The sequence below is a fragment of the Megalops cyprinoides genome, chromosome 11 (genome assembly GCF_013368585.1).
Source record: "Megalops cyprinoides isolate fMegCyp1 chromosome 11, fMegCyp1.pri, whole genome shotgun sequence".
Lineage (NCBI taxonomy): Eukaryota > Metazoa > Chordata > Actinopteri > Elopiformes > Megalopidae > Megalops > Megalops cyprinoides.
The window spans coordinates 8965565-8989543 of record NC_050593.1 but is presented as its reverse complement, the minus strand read 5'-3'; the positions used below and the strand labels follow the sequence as shown (position 1 = coordinate 8989543).

The window sequence follows — 23979 nt, the reverse complement described above, 5'->3', positions numbered from 1 at the left end:
CTCTCAAACAACAGCATTTCAAACAAATTTTGGACAGCTTCTGTTTTGAGCTGTAACAATAGGTTAATTGCTCTAACAATAAACCCAACCCCTTTTTCATGGAGGAGAGCCCTCTCTGTTCTGTTAGGTTACCTAGGTTTCCCTGGTTCTACTCATGCTGGTTTCTACTCTAAATGGATGACACTTGGGGCTGCAAAGTTGGCTAAGGCACTTTTTCATAAGTGATTTAGAACACAAGGTACAGGAGTCCATGCAGCAAGACCACAGGGACAACAGCACACATACAAAACAGAACACATGTAAACAAAAGAACAGCAATAACCAATACCATAGCATGTAACTACTGACGACTGTATGAGGCAGAGCTATGACACTGCTACAGTATTATGTACGCATGAGATGATTCATTCAATCTATGTGTCTCAAAATGGAGTTCATGGTCCCAGATTGTCATGAAATGATCCACGAATTATCCCAGATCCATTATCAATTATGGATCCTTAATTTGCTGTGCTTAAGGTTAGCTAGTTAGTCACAGAAAGTAAGAATAGAGGCTGAAATTATCAAGTTTATTGATTACATGAAACCGCCAATGAGAGTAATTAACGTGTGGCAATACTGTCATTACAGTAATGTTCCTAACATTATATAAAATGTGCTGCTGGATTCTTTAGGAAGCCAGTGAATGAACTAGCTAAAAAGTTGTATTAATTTTACACAGCATGATTCAGGAATGGGTATATTACAAGAAGTACCTCGTTAAACAATTTGAGCTTCAGTAACATAATTTAGCTGTTAGTGATGTGGAATTTATCATTTACAATATTTTTGTTTGTTAATGAGCAATGATATTAAAACAAAAATATTCCATTTACCTGTGTAAATCGGTGAATACTGTACTGACTGTAACACAAACATACCAAGAGGACTTTTTAAAAAGTCCTTTATGTTATAGCACTGCTAAGGAGTAACGGACAGAAGCAGTAAAGCAAGTAAAAAAATCCAATGATATTAAAAAAAAAAGTATATGCAATAGTGTTTTAATCATGTGGCAACACCATTTTGTGGTATGTCCTCAGAGCCATGAAACATTTAGTCATATTCTGATTTTGTGAAATTCGGCATGACAGTATTTTGCATCATGGCTAGTACTATTTGAAAAAAGGTAGATTTAAGCGGTCCAGCTGTCAGCCCGGGTGCAGCATTAGGAGGGGGCGCAGCAGACTCACCGGGACATGCGGCAGGGGTCGCACACCCAGCCGCGCTCCTTCTTGTTGTAGCGGCTGCAGGCCTTACAGGTGTACAGCTGGCAGTCCAGGCACTGGCGCTTGCTGTTCAGCAGGAACTTGAAGGGCTGCAGGCAGCGGATGCAGTGGGACTCGGTCAGGCTGGACTGTGAGCCCAGCAGCTCCCGCTTGGTGCCCTCCTTCTCAATTTTGGTCTTGAGCTCCCTGTGGGGGCAGAAAAGGAAGGGTAGTGAGGCAGGGAGAGCACCGCGCCTAAAACGCTACTGAGTATCGCCTGACCCCTGAACATGGCCTCACCTGGATGGAACAAACAACTGTAACCCTAACCCTAACCCTAACCCTGACCCCAGACCTAACCCTAGCCCTTTCCATAATTCTTACCCTAGCCTTAGCCCTAACCCTAACCCTAACCCTAAAACACTGCTGCTGAGTATTGCCTGACCCCCAAGTGCAGCCTCACCTGGATGGAACAAGCAGCTGGTGAGGCTAACAGACAGAGGGACGCATGTGTGAATCTGCTCTCCTGTCCTGTGGCAGGCACAGGATGAAGAATGAGACCAGAGGAATGGCAGTGTGCACACTGAACTGGAAAAACCACATCTTAGTGGGTATATAAAGGGCAACATAAAAAGATCCTTATTGGTAAACAAGGCTGGGATGGTAAAATTTCATATGTGGTGCTATTGACAATGGAACATTTAAATGTTGCTTGCATACTACACACTTATAGCAATCTGCCATACTTGTGAATATAGATTAATGACATTCCAATAATGCCAGTTTACAGCTGTAATGACTAACACTGGGATAATGATAACCTTTTACTCTGAGTTAAGGGAAGGGCTGTGGATAGGGTATGATGCCTTATGGGTGATATTACAGATGTGTCAAGGGATGTAATGTTTCATGCCTTGAACAACAGAACTGAGATTGCAGGTAGGACTGTAAATTTAGATCAATTACACTGTATTTAACTTTACCTCTATGTAAAGACTGACTATTGATGAGAGAGAATAAAACTCAGAATTTGTCTTCATTGTTTAATAGACTTTCATTTTCTCGGTAACCTATTAGTGATCACATGGTGGAATATTTGACCAAACAAATATTTGTCCTCATAAAAATAATTACAATACAAAAAGAATGGTGTGAAAACAGCAGCACTATTGAACTACCATGTTTTTTATTACACCTCTGTTACTGATGCCCAACTCAAACTGGCTGTTATGTCTGGGTGAGTGAGGAGACGAAACCCCAGCTCGCAGAACAATGGAGCAACTCCCTAATCTAATAAGCAGCTTTCTTTTAACAGCTCAGCCACTTGTTGGTGAGATTTTTTTGTTCAATGGGCCTTGAGGAAAAAAGGCTCAAATCAGCCCCTGCATTCCCAGCATTAGCCTATTTGTTTAACGTTGTTCTCTCACACCTTAGGTGTATAATGCAGAGGTACAGCTTATTTCTTGTGGCTAAAACATGGACAGATATTTTAGCCACAAGGCTAAATGAGAACTCCGTGTCTATGTGATAATGATGACATTGTTAATGCTTTCATTACCTAACAGGTTAAAGACAGATCTGCAGCAAAGTTGAGAGAGCTTCTGTTTGAATTATTTTTTCCACGTCACAACTCCCTCCCATTCAAGCAAAACAAACGCAGGAGCGTGGTTATCAAGTCAGTGCAATCCAGGAGGATTTAAAGCTCTCACTGGAGAGAAGCCTTAATCTCTGTAACCTGGAGCTCTCTGGGAAATGGGAGCATGGGGGAAACCAGCGGGTTAATCTTCAGTGAACGATTATGGTTTCTGCAGCTTATAATCACTTGCAAGCGTCCAGGCCCAACTCCTGCCAAATCGTCAATGTTCCCACTGGAGAGAAACCCAGTCAACAACTGCGCTCTCGGAGGAAATCCAAACCCCCGGGCATGGAAAGACCTAGGCAGCAGGACCAGGAGGCTGTGTGTGACTAAGGGTGCTGGGGGGCCACATTAGGATTAAATAATTAACCAGACTGAGTTTTGGAAGTTATGAAAGTTATTTAAAGTAGTTTTTTCTTTGGGGGGGGGGGGGGTAGCTGGACAGTATTTCTCTAGTTCTTCCCAGTTTACTGTGTAAGAGGATAATACTAGCCTTGCAGAGATTTTATTTTTTGTTCAACACATGAGGAGCAGTGTGAAGTTTGTTTAGGGTAAAGCAACAGTGCTGGTGAGATATCCTTCTATGTCTGGTGAGTTAAAGAGGACTAGAACTGACAAATGTTTTCATGCTTTTTTGTCTTTTTTTGCGAAGATGTTGAAAGAGACTTCAAGAAAACAATGTAAGAAAGCTTATATAAAAAAGGAAAAAATAGACTCTGAGACTCTTTTTCAATGTGAGGGCAACAGGCCATGCACCCAGACAAGAAGGAATTAGAGCAGGCTGCATGATGTTTTTCACCCCGGTCGGAAGTAGGCCTTCAAAAAGCCTACATCACAAATCATTGCGCAATAAATCAAAGGATCATTGTGACGTCAGCGAATTAAAGACAACCTGGTTATAAAGTACATGTTTGTTCCGTTGGAACCAGGCAATTTCCCAAGAGCATGCATTAATCCACCAAAGTGTTGACTTTCCATGAAACCACAGGGCTGCATGTTTTTGACAGTAAGTCCTGAATGGTGAAGCTTTGAGAGGGATCCCAGACAAGGGGCGAAACCCTATACGCATCAGCACTCTGCCTCACCACCGGCACCATGCCGAGAGCTTGCCACACTCTACCGCATGGCTACTCTGCGCATACACTCCCTCCTCCTTAACAGGAAAAGAGAAAACTCTTCATCTTGGCAAATAGTGAGGCTTCAGGATCATCGAAACAGCTCTGTGACTGCCTGATTCAACATTTATGCTGTCAATAAATCTGCTTTTAGAAACACGACACATTACACAACGTAGACAATTCAGACACGAGATTTGCCTGGCAGTGGAACCGATTAAAATCCATGCAGACATTTGCTAAACAAATCACCGCTGAGGAGAGGCTGAGTTTAGATGCAACTTGGAGGAAGCCCACTTTAGTGAAGGGGTACTGGGACGAGGCGGGGTCCGGCCAGCATCTGTGACTGGATCCATCACTGGGTCTGGGCCAACCTGCATCATATTTTTCCAATTCACTTTTTGCTGAATCTACAGCAAGAACAATGGGTTGCATAATTCAATTTCGCAACACGCGCCCCCTGCCATTAAAACCTCTGGGATACACAGTAATAAAATGGAAGAATATTGGAATAGGGATGCAAAGAAAGCAATATCTAAAAGTCTATTTTCTTAAGACAGTGAGATCCTGAAGCGGGTTATATCCTGTCCCTGCCTCATTTGAATAGTGAAAATATCCGGTACAGGGGGGTGGCTGCCCCTCTCTTTCCCTTTTAACCTCACTCAAATGCTTTATGGCAGATTTCCTGTGCTTACATTAATCCCTGAGAAAAGACACTGCACATGTGTCCATTGGGGCCACCCATATGTCATTTAATGTATCTATTACACTGGTGTTAGGAACAGTGGATCATACCTTCAGATTAAAAAAAAAAAAATCAATTATGAAGTTTATATCTAACAGAGACTTGGGCAGAAGTGATCTCATTCTGGGTTAAATACATGGTATTAAGCCTGGCTGTGATATGAATCAGTATTTGTCCATGTTGAGGGTGTGATAAAATTCTATGTCACAGTGTTAACAGAATTTGGCAGCCATACCCCTATTTGAAGTAAGCTTGATGAGCGTGTAAATGTAATTTCATGTTTACTTTACATTTGGGAACAATATCTGGAAAATCACTCAGAATGAGTTGATGTCCCTAAATGTCCTACACACTATCCCTACAGAAGAACATCACCCAAATAAGCAACATTTGCTGGGAAATAGCATAATTTCAAAAGCATTCTGCAAATATGAGGCATGACCCAGCAAGATTCTGATGTTTATTTGCCATTTCTGAAACAGTAATGCTTCATCGCTGTTTCGCAAACCCAGCCGTATTTGAAGACAATGATTATGTTCAAAACTGCTTTTAACGTTAGTATTTCATCATTTACTTTTAATGTTAGAATTTCAGATCAAGGGTGATGACAGCTAAGCTGACATCCATTTTAGGGATTCAAAACACTTTCTTTAAACAGTGCAGTAAATGCTCTGCTCCTAAACCGAGAAATAAATCACAATGCAAATCAAAAGCACAAAAGACAGCTGTGCCTTGAAGCGTTCAAAATCAAAATCATGGAATAAACTGGATACATATCTCTTGATATTTGAATCATTCTTCCGAGAGTTTTCCCCTCCCCATGCAGGTGCAATGCCTGAGCACATCTGGCTTAATTTGTAGTTTGTACAATCTCTCTGATGATATCTCTCAAAATGAAGGGCAAAATCTCTCTCAGCACTTTGTAGGCAGTCCCTTCCAGCAGTTTTTTTCTGAGCCTGGAGTATGCTTGTGCTGAGAATGCTATGAGAGACCAGTTGGTGAGCATCTCCCATACATGGACACATACTGGATGCCCCTCAAGGGAGAATTTTTCCTGCAATGGATTTTAATGGAAATGTGACCACAGTCCAAGAGAGCTAAAACCATGAAATTATCTCTTCCAGAAACCACATAGTAGCCTGTAGCACAGAGCAAACCCCTGAGCATTAGCTGCTGCCTTCAGCTCATCCAACTCTGGAGTCATCTGATACATCTCTGGCCAGGCAGAATTTAACATCAGTAGACTGCTTTTAATTTGCATTAAAGAAAAGTGAAGGGTATTTTTTCCATCTTATCTTTTACACAAAATTAACTTGTTACTTCTCTGATTTGACAATTTAACTACAAAAGCTGCGTAGCAAAAACAAACAAAATGCTTAAACTTCAGAAGCATTAATGGATGTATTAATGTTCAACATGCTTTTTGACGGATTTCTTAAGGTTTTCTTTCTCTTTCCTCCAGCATATGCAAGAACACTCAATACTGTGAAAAATGCAAAAAGCCGTAATGATGAAAAAAGGAGGTAAATGCAAAATAAAAGTAGAAAGTAGAAAGTCTAATCATGGACTTAATTAATTTTTGACCAGCCTTCAGCTCTTAAATTCAGCTGGAAACTTTACCTAAATTGACAAGCTAGGTCAGCTCCACTGCCAAAAAATGTAAGACATAAAATAGCCATGACAGTTTGCACACATGTGCAGTGTCTGATAAATGTGAATATGTGAGAAGTTATTCAGCTAAAAATGCATTTGGTGGCCATATTTGGCTTGGCCTTGGACCACATTTAACACACATTTACAGACTATGACCAATAAATGTGCCCAATTTGAGAAAAATCTGGCAATCAAGTCACAAATTGAAGGCAGGAGGAGGGGAAAAAGGAAGAAAATAAAACAAGAGGTTGCAGGCAATCACCAGGCTTCCAAGCTAAGTGGCTGGATATTCTGATTTATGGTCAAGAGCACCATGAGCATCATATGACAACGTTTGAGACAACAACTTTTAGCATGTTGGGTAAGGCTGGGAGTGGCCAGGGAACATACATTTTGGCTTGAAAGCCTAACATCAAAAGCAAAACAGTGTTTCCCAGTCAAATTAAAAAAACAGGCCAAAGAATAGGCTTCCAGCTGTTCTGGCTTGAAAGCCTAATACAGACAAACAAACAACAAAGAGCAGCCTTTCCTACCAAAGCAATGTGTTTTCACACTATCCCAGAGTAGGAGGGACTGAATGTCTCATATGGGCTTGTGACAGACATGTTCCAGAGTAGGAAGTTACCTTGTGCCACCTCACCATTAAACAAATACCTCCTGCCACATGCAGACATGAGAAACTGCACGTGTAAAATGAGACCAAAAAAGATGGGAAACTCAAACTAAGACGCAGCAGCCCCGAACTTTGACCTGTATTTTGGCCAGCTGTGCTCACTCCTTCACTAAATGGTACAGTACTGTGTAGATTCAGTTCAGACATCAAATATTCAGCCCTGGGCAGGTTCAAGGGTTGAGTTTCTGCTGAAAGGGGATGCTCCTTGACCTTGCTTAATCTATGAAAAGATTCAAGGAACAGAGTGGGATTGAAATTATTTGTGTCCATTTTCATTTTTTTCCACAAGTTAACTAACTTGTGGAAAAACTAAGAAAATCCTGTTACCACTTTATAGCCCTGACACTGCTTAATTTCAGTGCAATGGCTATGCTGATCTTTGTTACTGTGCAACAATCGACACCACTTTAATTTCACTTATTTATGCTGCCACTTTTTTTTTTGAAAGCTGCCAAAGAAATAAATAAGTAAAGAAAGAATTCAGCCTTGGGGACAGAACAGATTATTGAGATTTCATCTGGACTGGTTGCAGAAACAACAAAACACACTCCCACCTAAAGATGAACATGCATGAACTGTCTCCTTTAGTCTACACTGCCCCATGATGGATAGGCCTGGCACACTGATTTTACCGTCCCCCAAATCCCACGGTTACAAGATCTCATTTGATCTTTTGGAGGGACATTGAGGAAAAAAATCAGGGTTAGTTCGATAAGCATCCAACCAGACATGTCCGGAGCACATGCGGGAAGGAACAGCCATGTCAAGTTGATTTTGGCAAATAAACATGCACCGTTCTCCGGTGAGAGTCAGGAGGGGCAAGACAAAGATCTTGTTGTGCTTGCTGGAGATGCTTCCTGTGGCATCTTGTTTTCCCAAGAAGAGAAGCCGGGTTGAAAGCAGCCTTGTGACTGAGCCATGACCGTCCTGGCTCACAATGGGAGGCTTTCACACTTCCATTCCATCCCCAAACACACACACAATCACACGTGGCGTGATGCGCGGATGGCCCAGAGTACACTACACATGCTACCTGAGGGTGAAACCAGGGTGCTGTCATGTGTTATATGCATATTCAAGTGACATATGTATATTCTTATTTTGGTTTCCAGGCTTTTTTTCTGAGAACAAGATAAAACTACAGTACATTCTGAGAACCTGATGCATATGGTCACAAGGCAGCAGGATTTTATATTTATATATATATATATATATATATATATATATGGTGTTTTTTGGTTGTTTTGCAATACGAATCTCTGTGGCTTTTCTAGCGAAGCGCAGTAAAGTTTTCTTGATCAATAACACAACAGCAAAATGACTAAATGTCTGTGAGCGCACCATGGAAAAATCCATAATGAGCGCAGATCAAAGGGCCACGGATTCATAGTTTTCTACATATGATCCCAATCGCTCTCAGTCATAATGGGCCTAATACAAGCCAGAGGGTAATGCATGTTATGCAATGGCTTTAAAGAGACTTCACACTTTGTAAAAAACACACACATGAAGGCCAGGCCCGCAACTGAAAGGGAAAAAAGCAACTTGTTCTCAGTCTAAGCGTGAAATAAATGACTCTTTACGTGGGACAAAAAAGAAGAGCAATCCCCCCTCGAGATAATTTTTTTTAAAATCCACCAAACCGTGAGAGCTTGAGCGCTCTCTGTGCACCCGTGGGTGCGTCCAGCACCACTGGGCCCGGATGCGTTACAGAGCTCCTCCAAAGCTCCTCAGTTTGCTTATTGCTGATGTTCCCTGGTCCAAAATCTTTTACAGTTGACGAACGTGTCCCGGAGTTTGGATCCGCTCCACCCCGGCTTTAAACCGCAGTCCTGCTGCTCATGTCTCAGACGAAGCGTAACAGCAAAGGAATGCGGAGGGTAAGGAATCATTTCCACTGCACCTTCACGTTGATATACACCACTGAATATCAGCCTCAGTCACACACACAGATACTCCATTGAGTTCATTTACGCTACTGAGAAGACCATATTCTGCTGTTCATTGGACTATTGCGTGAAAGTGGTTTCTGCTTTACTTCTTGGAAACAATGTGAATTTTTAATCCAGATGTTTTAGTCATTAGCTCAGAGCCACAACCACAGGTTCCTGCAGAGGACAAAGTAAACCATGTTATCTAAAGCACACAGCACCTCCCTTCTCCTGCTCCATCTCGCTCAGCACTCTGTACAAAAGAATAGGCAGAAACCTGGCTCCATTTTACTGCTCCCTGGTGGTACCTGAAGTGTCAGAAAAGGATAACTTCTGGATATTGTCAATGGAAAGTGTCCCTCTTCACTCATTGGGGAAATATTGCACTGCTGAAATGCACCGCTGTTTTCTCTAGGTCTGCTGTGAATTACTATTCATGCATTCCTGTTTTATTTAGTCTACATACAAGCACACACACATCTGCGTATGTACATACACACACCCATACACAGAAATGCATACACAAACGCACACCCATACGCACACACAAAAGAAATGCAAGCTCACCCATATACACACATACAAAACTCTCGCACACAAGTGCACGCATGTGCACACACATGCACGCACCCACATACGCTCGTACACATACATACATGAATAGCCACACACACACGCACACACACACACACACACACGCATGTATGCCCACATACCCACAAATACTTATATGCACACGCATGCATGCACATGCACACACATTCACATGTGCACAACCCATACTTACACGTGCGTGTGCACACACAGGCATGAATACACACACACACATGCACACGCAGATGCACACACTCACACACACACACACACACACACACACACACACACACACATACACACACACACACACACAGGCAGTTATGAACCCTGCCATAGTGATCCTGTGGTCGGCTTCCCATTGCTAAAGGCCAATAAGGCCTTCCATCATGTGCCTTCCTAAGAAGGACAGGCACACACATTCTACAAATTCCTGCCAATGGGGAGACTCACCAATACTGTTCTGCACTGATGCTCACAGTTTAGGCATAATGGTGCTTTTCTTCCTTATAACAAACAGTGCATTTTAAGCACAAAACACAAAATGGTAGTGTAATAAACAAGTGATTAATACAGGGGATGGGTGCCATGGCCAGGGGACACATTCTAGAGTTTCCTGCCCATGGGAAAACTTGCACATACTGTACAGTCCCAATGCTAAAGGTGTATTCACAAAAGGGAATTGCAAAACACACATTTTAAGCATAACACAGCACAACTTATAATGCAGTAACAATGGGTTAAATTATGTATTTAAGTTATAAAACAGTAAGCAAGGGATTAATATGTACATTATTCTATATTCATGTAATAACAGGCTAAGGTTTGGGGTTGCTGCCAGATGAAAATAGTACATTTTAAAACGTGTGTCAGGGGATCCCTTACTGAGCTTGTTTTCTCATATATTGGTAAAACTAAAATACTGTCATTACTGTTCAAGTACTGAGTGAGTGACTTGAGTGAGGTAATCAGTGACACTACGGTCTCTGTTATGGCCACTTGGTTGTGCCCAAAATTATATTTGCCATGAGTAATGCTTGTCTCATTCACAAGAGGTCAAAATCCCATTGATTAAAAGGAGAAAGAGATATATGATGAATTGACTAGACTTTCCATTTATCATCCTTTTTGTTATTTTTAAATTAACAGCACTTTAAATCTTACGGCATAAGAAACTTAGTGGCATGCGAAGCACAACCCCAGGAAACTGCCCTCTCCATCAAAATGAAAAGTTACAATGGGGGGAAAGTATGCAGTAACTGTTTCACTCCATTGCAAACTTGCAATAAAAGAGTAATGTGAAGAGTCTCCTGTAACTTAGGCAAAGTTGACTACCTCCCTGGTTAATGAGACCTCTACCGGTGATGAGGATTTTTTTAAATACCTCACCAGCCCCCTGGCCAAGTCTAGGCAAACATAAGAAAATGCCACAGTGACAGCAATGAAGCAGGTAAGGATGTCCAACTCTGCAGGGCTCCCGCTAACATCAGATGCATGCTTTCCAGGACTGCTATGTTTTATGCATACATGTGTCACATTTTCAAAGATTATTCTTATTGCAGCAATAGTGCAGCCATTTTGAAAATTGAGCTGAAGTGAGGAAGTACTTTCTAAAATGGGTCATCTTCTAAATATTTTGTGTCTGCACAAATACACTGTCTTTTATTAGTTTGGTTAACGTACACGCCAGCCAGCTAATCACTGTTTGCAATATAAGCAAAACCTGTGGGAAGCGATGTTGGGGTCAGGGTGGCAGTTTAAAGTTCTGATGTCTGATTAGGAGAAGTGACTCACCCTAGCCTCTCCTCCTCCTTCTTTCTCAAGTCAAAGTCCCTCAGGATGACTTCCCACACATGCTTGGCCTCCTCGTCTGTCAGCCTCGTGAGGTCCAGCTTCTTCCCGATGATGTTGGCAGCCATCACACTGTCATGGGACAGTAGCGTACTACAACTACGGCTGCTGCAGAGCGACAAAAAAAGACAAGGGTCAAAATCCTGGTCCCACCAGACCCTTTAGTACTGGGAGCAAAATATATGAAATGAATACCGACATGCCATCTTAACTATTCACACATTAACATATACCTAAAAGGGATGTAGTACAATGACTAATACCAGTAGGATATACAGCTTGTTCAGGCTGATGATCAGGTTGAAGTTGTTCAAAAATCTGATGTTTAAATATGGTTCAATAGTAATTTTAGAAAAGTGTAGTCTCTCATCTTCATTATTGTAGGAACACACTGAAAAGCCCTCAGCCCTTCTTATTAAGCAACAAAGCAAGCTAGTCTGAAATTGCATTTACAACAAGCTCCACAGGACTCAAAACTCATTCGGGCCTAGGAATGCATATTGCCACCTATCTCTCTAGAGTTGACCGAGCTGTGCATGCTGGGTACAGCAGGAGAGAGGAGTGATGTCTGTTTCAACTGTACTCTTACATAATAGTAACATCCCTGTAAAAACATTCAAAGAACATGTATTGAGAGCTCACATTCGACATTGTAGCAATACTGGTTCACTGTATGGAGTCTGAAGGCATCAAAGAAACCATTTGCTCTTAATGTACTCGGTGAGAAATGTGATATTCATATATTAATAAATCAGGGCAAGAAGAAACTGAGAATGGAAAGATTTCTCTGTCCCCACAACATACAGAAACATACAGCTTTCTTTTGAGTGCACATTAAAATAATATAAGGAGCAGTTTACAAATTCATGGAAACCATTGGGGATATCCAACATTTGTACAATAGTACAGGACCCATGAGCAGTTGAACATAAGCTCATGTTTTCATACTTAATGTAAATCCAGTTTATTGCATGTCTTCCCTGGTGTGGGGATTATAAACTCATAGATGGCTATGGCCTGAGGCTTGTCAGCTTTTCCCGATCTGTCTTCATCATCAATGAATGGGCTCCCTGGAGCAGTGTGGAGAACTGGTTTCTAAAGAAGTCCTCTGCGAAACGGTAAACATGTGCACCACGATTAAACAGTTCAGATGAGACAGTTCTGACCATAAAACACCCACAAGACAACTTAGCACATGCTAAAATCATTAACTGTAAACCTTGACTTCAAACAAACACCATGTGGACCTTGGCCACCTCAAAATGAGACAAATTAACTCTGTTTGACAGCAGCAGGTCAGCCCTGGAGTGATCTTTCATTTATTCACCCCCATAGTTCTTAGAAAGGTTTGGGGGCATTGCTGTTCATGGTAGATCATTTATGAAATTATGAGTGCTACACTTTGAAGAAATGTTGTCTATAATGTAGTTATCTTGCAAAATCAGTCCATGGTTCAGACTAATACTTAGAGAGTGACCTCTCTATTCTGTAAGGCATGGAGAAATTCAAATTTTGATTCAAAATGTAAACACTGTGGTGTATGGGCAACTCATATGAACAGTGATTACCTAGATGGAGTTTCAGTATCGCCCTGGCATAGGACAGGCTCCTGTGAATTAATCAGCTCGCATGGATCAAGAGCACGATGTGATCAAAGGCACTCCCGAATTTAGCGTCTGACAATTTAGTGTCAGAGGTGCTTTGGGACCTCTTCAGCATCCATCTCAATATTAGACTTGGATCGGAGCTAAAGATACGTAGCCAAGACAGAGGATCTGTCTTTACTTGCCTGCAAGGTGCATGCAAGGAGAGACTATTGAGTGAAATTTCAGAGGCATTCTCACCCAGTATTCTCTTGCTTTAGAAAGGATGTATTCATAACTGCGGCTCAATGCCTTGAACGTCATGGAATTGTGGAAAGAGGAACGCTATCATGACTGTCAGATGATGGCTTGCTTGTTAAGATGTAATAGTAATATTCAATAAAATGACGTTGTGGAATAATCTAATTTAATTTGATTTCTATCTCTCCTGGTGGACAAAACTGAGACAACAATTATCCACAGGATTTTGGACCCCACAAAAATCAAGCTAACATTGCAGCCACATCAATGTCAGATTTTGCAATAATAATAATAAGAAGAAGAAGAAGACGAAGAAGAATTTTATTTCAGACTAGTACTGCAGTCATTTCCGCAAAAACAATTAAACTACATATTATTCACCCTAGTGACTGTTCTGGAGCGTCAGTTCAAAGCTGGTGCAGATCCAATCGTCAGGTCATTTGGATACATAGTGGGACACATTACATACAATACATTAGGATTATATTAGGATAGATTAGGTAGATTCATAGTGGACACATGATTTGTTACACGTATCTATCCAACATAAACACGAGTGGATCAGTGCCTGCCCAGCGCGGATGCCCGTGAACAAGCATGGGGTGTGAATGTGTGCATATTGGGCGTGGATTATTTGATTAGGCCATATTTCTCTGACAAGTTTAAAAGTCTGTGCTTACAATGTCTCACATTCCCAAGAGCCTAAAACCTTTAACCACCCATAACTATATTAAAAATAAATGTCGACCTTTATTCCACTGACTGACTCGATTGCTGTAAGGAAAAATAAGAAAAAAAGTACAAACAGCCGCATAATTTCATGATTTCACGCCTTCTACGAACTCTCAAGAGTCACACTTTATTTGCTTGCTATATTCGCAGAGGAAATGTTTTATATTCTGTAATATAAATATAAATGTATATGTTCGATATGTCCTACAAGACCAATTACATTACCAAACATAAACAATGCTTTTATTTTTTAATACATGTACAACAACACCCATCAAAAACAAGCACTGCTTCACACACCAAACACTGGTCGTATGTCATAAAGTACAAATATATAAAGTATCACACATCTTAAATCAACGTGTGATTGAGTTGGCTATCACAGTGATTAAGAAGCATACTTTAAACAAATTACAGTAAATGGATATCATGACAAATATGAACAAGCCCAATACTTATGCAGCGCTCTAGTCTTGGGTTTGAATGATATATATGTGTACACCCTCTGCTGTTACTACAACTTGTATTCGTGCTCACTTTTGATGCAATAGGGAATACAGGCACAACTGTAAAGTAGTGATCTATTCGCGTATTACCATCTGTTTGTCTCCTCTCGTTGTAACGCGCTGTACAAATACTCTCAAAGCTACCCACAACACAAAACAATGGATTCAGAGGAGGAAATACATTGTACAGTCGTTTAAGAAATCAGCCGTCTGCGAATGTAATTAGAACGTTAGATTTACCTTCACCTGCGCTGTAAACTTCGTTGCTTGTGGTTCTAATCCCCTGAGAGTTTTGACAGCACAACTGTGCGGTCTAAAGTACCGGTATGTTAATCACATGCTCAGTGTTAACTAGGGAGAAAAAAAGGAAAAAAGAACGGCCCATCTCCGCCTCTCTGCCCTTTCTTAGAAGGTCAGCTGTTATGAAAATAACAGTTCGAATGGCTGACAATTGTGGAAAATCAAAACTAAAGCTATTCATTTGAATATAGTGACTGCCAGATCAGAAGTTCGCAGAGCTGCCCTGCTTCTGATGGAAAACAGTGATAAGCCAGGAATATCTATTGCATGTGGAATATTGCAGGTATAATATGCTAACACAGAAATATAGAATGGGTGCCTCATCATCACACAGAATACCAATAAATTAAATGTTTGAATATTTTAATTTGAATACACAGGTCAATTTATTAGTGAACAGGCAAGGCTAGCACAGAGATGCTCTGAGGTGATGTGGATTTTGTCAGCGTGCATCGTAATAGTCTTCCTTACTGGGCAGCCTGTATGGAGCCTCATTCACATTTTATTCACGGCACAATGAAGACCTCACTTGAATAAGCTAATGGAACAGTACCTCTAAAATATTGAAAGCAACAGTGCATATAGCCAGGCCTTGTAGAGTAAATCTGACTTCCTGTAATGCTAGGTATCTTATAGCCTGTGTGACCTTATGCAACCATGCCTGGTGTATGAGGTTGAGGCAGGCGATGCATTGTCATTCAACAATTGTTTAAATCATAGTTTTTTTTCTCTCTTATTGACCAAGACACTAATGGTTTGAAGAAAGAAAACTTTCTAGACCATCAGCCTCCTATTGTAAGTGATTTATAAACGTGTGCACTGGTAAATAAGCATATACTAAAATGAATATACTGTGATAAGGCATTTTATTGAATAAGAGTTCATCATGCTTCCAATGAACATTCACAATGATTGCAAAGTAGAAAGAAACCATTTTTAACCTGGCTTGAAGTCTTGGACTAAGATGTCATAAAAAGTCATTGATACTGTTTTCAGTGGCACATAAAAACTTCTACATTAAAATATTCTATATTGTGTACTATCCCCTCACTTTTTCCTTCTGTCATTTCTGGAAACAGAAGTGAGTCTTGTTCCACTTGTATACATCACAGGGACGCTCCACACCCCATCACCACCTTCCCTGCCACAGCTCTGAATCACGGATCAGACAGCAGGCTGATCTAATGAAGGACAACACAAACCTGCTTTGAACCCTTCAAAGACTGAACAGCTTGTTTTCTCACAGGCGTTTCCCTGTGGTCACTTTTTCAGAGCTGAGAAACCCCATTCATTCCTTTCCCCGGAAAGCGCAGAGTTTCCGCGAAGGGATGCAGGGAGACACTGGCCTTCTGGGCTGAGGTGTGGGTGGAAACATCGTAGCAGCATGCATTTTCCCATGAGCCAATGCTCTGGTCTCTCAACTAGGGCCGTGTTCTCTTGGTTCTCCGGCCAACGCTCAGGTTGCATCCTTCAAGGAGTCATGCTCAATACGTGTACAAACACAAAGAAACAAAAAAACACAAAGAAACTACAATGAAGACCTGGAATTGATCAACTGCTGAACTAGTTTTTGGTGGGGGAGGTTGTTTTCCTATGGTGCCATGATTTTGTTTTTCTTTAAACCAATTTAATCAGGGTCAATTAAAAAGTATAATCCATGGGTTAAATGTATTTTCAATGCAAATCCAATCAAATAATGCATACTATCTCCCATAATGCACTCAATACACATCAGGGTATGCCTACCCATGCCTATGCCTATGCCTAGCCTTTAAAGGCAGCCAGTTTAGGAGAATAGTAGTGTATGGAGAATACAGTGCTGTCTGCCCCGACACTAACTGCTGAGTTGTGCCTCATTACTCCCAGCTACAGTGCCCAGCTACTCCCACTCTACAGTGACACAACCACAGACACAGGTCTTAGGATGCTTTTTTCCTTAACTCTATAATGCTTACGTTCATGTTTGATTGTTGGATTTAAGCCATCTGCTACATTTATGTATTGAGAGAATAAGATGCAAGTTTAGAGTTTTACTTGTGATGAGTCCTGCTGCTCTCTAAGCTCTTGTTTTTTTCTCAGAACAGTCATATGCTGCTGGCATGCTTTTGGGCTAATCTGACTGATTTGTTCTGTCACTCAGCCTGTTTGGCAGTGTAAGATCCCTCTGAGATTTGAATGTACACCTGCTACGAATACGAGGGCTTCTCTCTTCTGATTTTTGTTTTCAGGTTAATCAAAATAGTTGAATTCTTCCTTCAAGTGGGGATCATTCTGAAACCTTGAAAGAGGTTGCTGGAAACCTTCTCTTGCAAAGAATGGCCCTCTATCCCTGAAGCCATGGCCTGTTTGAGATGGAGTCAGCTGATTCTCAGACTGAATAATCAGCCCCACAGTTCTAGTTTACCAACCTTAACTGGCAAATTTAGCCGCAGCGGGGCGGTTGTGTAACTGGCAGTGTCACTGTACTGACTGAGAGGTGCACTTTCATGACCGCAAGAGGAGCATGTTCCAGAATTTTGTTCATTTTCTTTTGTGGGGCTGGCCAATCACAGCTGGGCAGCTGTGTGTTGCCCTTAATTTGATTGGCCTCTTTGCATCACTCTGTATTAACAGGGAGTTGGGGAGGGTGCCAGCTGTACAAAGCTAGGTCAAAGATGGATGTATAAATTGAGTAAAAATACTAACAATAACTTTTTAATTTGTCTTGTTATATAAACATTGTCATACAGCAACATGATAGCTACATTCTTCACCCTTGTGGTGAAACTGTATTGCGTTTCTTGCATATCCAATTCATGAAAGTTCAGTCGATATCAGAAATTTCTGGAGTTTTCCAGCAGGTACTGCAAAAGATGTCCACTTTGGCTCTAGTGACCTTGATAATCCAGAGGTATGTGAGCATTTTTTATGTATATATTTATTTAATTATGTGTTTGTTTTTTATCAGTGACTGAATCAATCAAATAAATAATCAATATCCCTTCATTAAAAAAGTGACAGAAATCTTAACAGAGCAGACCATTCTTTAATTGGCAATACTCCAACATTGATACCATTTCCTTGAGTAATTAATTTTGTGCTCCTAGATCAGATCTCCCCCTGCTGGTCAAATGGCTACACTGGCATTTAAATACTGGCTCTGCAACCAGTGGTGTGACAGATTTGCTTTCAGAAGGCACATTAGTGTTTTCACATATTAGGTAATAGCAGCTATGTTAATTATATTAGGAATGGGTCCTATTCACAATAATAGAAGTCTACAGGATTTATATCTGGAGGACCAGCATCAACCTATGGTGCTGTGCAGTTTAGCTTTGCCTTGCCACACTTTAAATACATACACGGGGACACATTATTATTTTGTAGTATTATTTTTTATGACGTATATTTGCACCCAGGCATTGTATTTTGTGTGTGTGTGCTTATGCCTTCGTATGTGTGTGTGTCTGTGTGTGCCCAAAGAGAGATGTGTTTGCATGTGTATTTGTCTGCAAGTGAGAGAGCCCTTTTGCGGTTCATTTATTCCATCTTACGTGTTCTGATCTCAGAACTAATGTTTGAGGGAAGAAATGACCCATGGCTTTCGACTGAGCATGTCCCCCAGGAAGCAGGCATACCAATCGCATTCTCCCACATTGCCAAGAACAACAACGTGAGTCCTTAATAATGGCTTTAACTGGAAGCATAAGAGAAGAACTCATCGTCCTGTGAAGGAGCCACCATACAGTAGCACTAAAGTACATGAGCTCAGAGCCATCAGCAAAACAAGTCAAAGGATTAAAAGTATTTAAGCTGCATTGAACTAAATAATCAAGCATTGTTCACAGATCCTCCTGGCGAATTGGAAGCATCCTGCCTTCACTTGGGTGGGTTATTGTATTTGAAACTGCTTTGGCAGTGACAGCTCTTTATCTTATGCTGTGAGGGTGTGGAATGAGAGCTTGGTTTGTCCCAACCAGCAGCGCTCCTCTCCAAACTGCAGAAAGGGTAGCTCAGTAGCTTCTGATTCGCTGCTCCCGGCTGAGCCTGTTCCAGATGTCCCCATACATCATCAGAAAGAGAAGGGCGTGCTGAATTAATGCTGCTTCTATCGGGCAGTAATTACACCACAGGAAGAAGGCTTGTTCACCACTTAGCAGAAAGGAAACAGTGGCTGATGCCTATCACGTTTAGACATAACAGGAGGCACCCGGTGCATTCCTCTGCAGGGATCTATGGTAAGATCCCTGGTAAAAATAGTGGCACACGCCCCAATAGAAGGATCACACTATTAACTGTATACAGGAAGAGAGGTGTTTGCTTGCTTTAAGCCATATAGAGTGGACATGTTTGAACATATAATGAAAAGAAAGACCTCAGCAGAAGAAGCATTTGGTGTACCACATGCACTCATTTATCTGTGTTTGTTCTTTGTTGGAGAAGAAATACAACAAAATGCTGGCACATTGTTAAAGATACATATCCAGTGCGTTGTACATAGGCTGCATGGACAGGCTAATTTCTCTTGTAATGTCTATTTTAGAAGATGCGAGTGTGTGTGTGTGTGTGTGTGTGTGTGTGTCTGTGTGTGTGCGTGTGAGTGAGAGTAAGAGTAAGAGTGTGTGTGTTTGGAAGAATGTATATGTGTATGTGTGTGCATGAGTATGTGCAAGATGTGTGCACATTTCCAGCCATGGAGCCTGCGAGAGTGTTTCACTGTTTCTTCTTGTAACCATGCTCCATATGGCATTTATATTGTTCTCCCTCCACTATATGGGCCCGCCTGGCCGATGTTGAACTCAAGGCAGCTTCTTTTCAGTCATCTTAAAAGGCAATACAGTTAAACGTTACAGTCAGATATAAACATGCTGCTGTCTGACGGGGAGCCCAAAAGGCCCTCCCGCTGTTTGATGTGATGTGCCTTGGGATGGAGCTAAGTCCACTCTCACCATTCTTCAGCTAGGTTTTTTTTTTTTTACAGCCATGCTGAAACATTCACCATTCCTATCATCTTATGTAACTCTGGCCCCTCCTGGAGCCAGGCCGAAGAGCGGCCCTAAAGAATCCTCCTTTACTCAGAAAAGAGCCTCTTTCCAAGCGCTGCACCTTCAACATTCATTACCGGCCTGAGATTATTGATGTTACATGGTTTTCCCCAACTCCAGTGAGGGGAGAATTACTCATGAATCCACATGCTTCTGGTACAGTCCATAGCTTCCAGTGCTGGTGTATTTTTAGTCAGAAGTGAGCGTTACAATATTATTGTTGAGTTGCCATGGTTTCTGAGCTCAACATTAATGAGTAACAGCAGTCGGTTAAAGACACCCGTTCAGTTCTCAAAGGCTTGCATTGTTCAGTACTTCAGGCAGATTGATGAGTCAGCAGGCCGCTTGCTGAAAGCGGTGATGTGGTCAGGTCTGGCCCTCAGACTGGGAGATGTGATACACATGGCATTGTGAAAAAGAGCCATGGGCCCTGGCGTTTATGGCGGGGAAGCCTCAAGGTTGTGGCAGTTTGCTCACTCCACAACCGATTATCCGATTCTGACGGTTTAACCGATAAAGTTGCCAGCGGCCACTGTTCTTTGTAGGGCACTGCCGCCCGCACCAGTGCCCGAGGTGTCACAGCGTTGCGGTGACCATCATGCACAGAGAGTGGCGGCTCTCACGGGTGCTCCAGGGAAATGAAACAGAGCTCTGTGTTCGGTGTGGTACAGAAAGCTCGGTGGAGCATTATTCCACGTCCTCCTTCCAAATCCAACTGGATGTGGAAAAAATTGTTCTTTATGCGTTTGGCCACGGCGACGTTCTTCCCGTTGGAGTGGTTTTAATAAACTTAGCCTGGAGGACACATTTTGAATTTATTTCATAAAGAGCGGGTTGAAAAATGGCACTTTGCCTGGATGAACTCCCAGTAAATTTGGGGTATGCACTCTTTTCTCAGTTACCTATGGGATAGTGCAATTACCAGACTACACTTTTTCTTGAAACAGAACTACTGCTTGTCCTCTGCCTGTTGTGTCTTCCTCTTCTAGAGGTTTGTTTACATAAAAAATGGAACACAATGAATGCATTACCAAGTTGTGAATTCGTACCCCATGTTGTTCATGCATACAAACACAATCACTATTTAATTTGAATTCTGTTGGTATGATGCCTGACACGTGCACATGTGGCTGGTATCTCTTGTATGGTATTTATCAGGAACACATCTATTAACAAGCTCCCTACCTCTAACCAAGCTGTACATAAACAGAAAAGACATATTGTACAATAATCTATGATAATGTATACAAAACATCTTACATGGATTCCATATTCCATAACATTACATGGAATTTGAATTAGCAGAGAGTTCTGCTGCAATGGATACTAACAGTGCCTTTCATACTTAGGGTCACAGTGTTCTTACTCCTGATTAGACAAGAAGGGGAAGAGTGGTCTGAACTTCACACCTGCCACAGAATTCAAAGACATGAGAAAAATCGCCATTCCCTTTGAGTTGTACAATTCATGTGTGAACACCAACTTGCTTTTCAGAGGAAAAGAGATGCTGTCTGTATCCAGACAGGCTTCTAATGTGAGCATGAAAGATGCCTTGCTGCTCACCGTGTGATGGAGATGATAAAATTGCCTGGCTCAAAGCCTTGAAGCTGGTATCAGATTAACAACTACAATCCACGGCTGTCAATCTTAAACTGAAAACCACAGTGCTGACATGCTGGGACTCTCACTGACATTTCATTATTTTACTTGGCTTTGTCAGTGAGCAGGGACATCTGTAATTTGGTCCACTTCAGGGAAAGAAATCATTCTAGAACAGATCATGGTGTTTTCCTTGGTGGGGTTCTCACTTATTAGGCAGTGGGCTGGCAGTCCAATTCACTGTGCAGCTCTGCTCTGCTCAGCTTCAGACTGCATCTGTACTCAGCTTCAGAGTCCAGTTCTGCTGATATGCTGCTTTCTCCCTGAGAGGCTGATGTGTTCCTCTCCTCTTAATACAATCCAGTGTTGCTGCTCTTCACTTCAAACACAAGTGATTCTCCAAACATCAGATCAGCCCCTTCACTGTTTATCACCATCTGCCTGCTGCTGGAGCATATGCACCATGCTGACGTACACTCAATAGACTCGCTACACAACAGTCTTTCATTTCCAATATACATGCAGGGCATGTTATCATTTCAGCTGAAATCAGAGAATTCTTAAATTTAAATTACTGGTCAACATTTCAGCTCTTTCATCCTAATCAAACCAGGCACTGTTTAATGGACTTATGATGAAAGATCATGCAATGTACAAAGACTCTTTACTTCTCTGTAATATACCCCTTGTTTAATTACAATCTATACAGATTCCATCCAGTCTGTCATTTGACTTATTCCTCATTTCTGTAGGATGAACACTGTATCAGTACTTATCTTTCAGGAACATGAATAACTATGGAGTCCAGTAATTAACAACAGTCAAAAGAAGAGGGAGAAAAGAAAACCAAATGTTCCATCCTCAAGCACTGTTAATGATTTACACACTATATTTAGCCGTGAATCACCAAAACCCACATGAAATCCAAGGTCATATATTTGGCAGTAGTAAAAAGAATATCGACTATGAGATGTTTCCAACCTCTGTGTGCAATTACATTAATCGAATTTCTGAAGCAGTCAAACTCCAAGTCATTCATAAGTGCACAACAAGAGATCCTGCGATAAAGGTTACCATAGGTGAGGCTGACCTTTGCTGTTTTTAATCGCAACCTTTTGCCCTCCAGGTCCACTAAAAGAAACGAGAATTTACAACACAAAGGCCAAACAGGAACCAGATGTCCCCCGCTAGCCCTCCGAATGAAAAAAGAAAAGAAAAGAAAGGATGGAATAAAATGGAAATATGGTGCACATATGGAGCCTGCAGCTGTGATCCAGCGCACGATGAATCCATTTCCTCTGATTCCCATCATTCTTAAAGGGATTAAACATTGATATTGTGGAAAAGACAGCGGGCCCTCCAGATGGGGGACGAGGTGCATAGTGACGTGGACAGAGCCATTTCTGCCCCGCTGCCCTGGTACCTTGCTTCCAAGGACAAACTGCCATAGCATTTTTTTATTGCTCTGCCACAGGTTTAACATTGAGGGAACGTGTTCGCACGACGGTCAACTTCACTGGCTACTCTAGGCCCCGATGGTCTCCCTTGCATTGCCGTGGGGATATGTGTTTGCCCTGGTTCTGTCGGGGATCAGCTTCCTCAGAGCTTTGATGCTGTGTTCGAAGCCGAGGAGAGGCCACTAAGCTATGCTCCACAGTAAAGCACATTAACATGCAACAGATGTGAAAAACATGACAGTATACAGCTTTAATGTTACAGACTATGTATTATCAGATGTATCCATTTTTATTTTGCTCACTACTCACTGCAATAGGACTGTGATAGAATGCTTTGTAGTAAACAGAAGTGATAGAAGAGAAAATAAATATATTAAAACAAATGATATAACCCTTATGAAAGAATAATAGAGTGGGAAAACAGTGAAACAAATCAGGTACCAAAGCCAAAACAGGAAAAACAGTCTAAAACAAACCATGCAACATCATAAATGTTTATTGGTATAAATCTGCTGATTTGCCATCTTGTACATAGACCACTGTAAACCTTTGCCACAGCTGGATTTTTCTACAGAAGCGGCTAAGGTTAAGTACCCATGACCCTCCAGTGCTCTAACCACTACATCACAACTGCCCCACTTACTGCCTCGCAGCCCTGAGCGATTATAAGCCTACGCACATGCTATAAAAGTGGCGTCTGATGATCCTGCAGTTTTCGCATCGTGTCTCTGTGTGCATTGTTTTTCATTATCCCTCCATGGAAATGAATAAACACGACACAAGCAAACCCAAACCCCCCCCTCCGTGCTGAAAACACCATGCTCAGGGAGCTAACATTGGCCTGTTGAAAGACTTCCCAAGCGGTTTGCTCGCTGCTTGGATGTGGTTCCTTTTTTGCATGGCAAACTTGAAATTTTCTCCAGACAGCCTTTGCCACTGCGGTGCCACACTCCCACCTGTGTTTCCGGGACAACAGACCCACACCAGCCGGACTGTCCTCAATTCTCTGCTGCAGCAGGGAGGGAACCCACTCGGAGACAAGCGGATGAACTCACTTCGCTGGCGATCCCAGCAG

At 41.7% G+C, this 23979-nt stretch overlaps 1 protein-coding gene across 1 annotated transcript in view; it reads right to left on the bottom strand.

Annotated features, from left to right (window-relative positions):
• Nucleotides 1-11510, bottom strand: part of LOC118785829 (melanophilin-like) — a 36359-nt gene extending 24849 nt beyond the window's left edge. The window contains exons 1-2 of the mRNA XM_036540768.1: nt 11386-11510; nt 1230-1451 (exon numbers count right to left, since the gene is read on the bottom strand). Of these exons, the coding sequence (XP_036396661.1) occupies nt 1230-1451; nt 11386-11510 (347 nt within the window). The remainder of the gene's footprint in view (nt 1-1229; nt 1452-11385) is intronic.
• Between the last annotated feature and the right edge of the window lie 12469 nt (nt 11511-23979).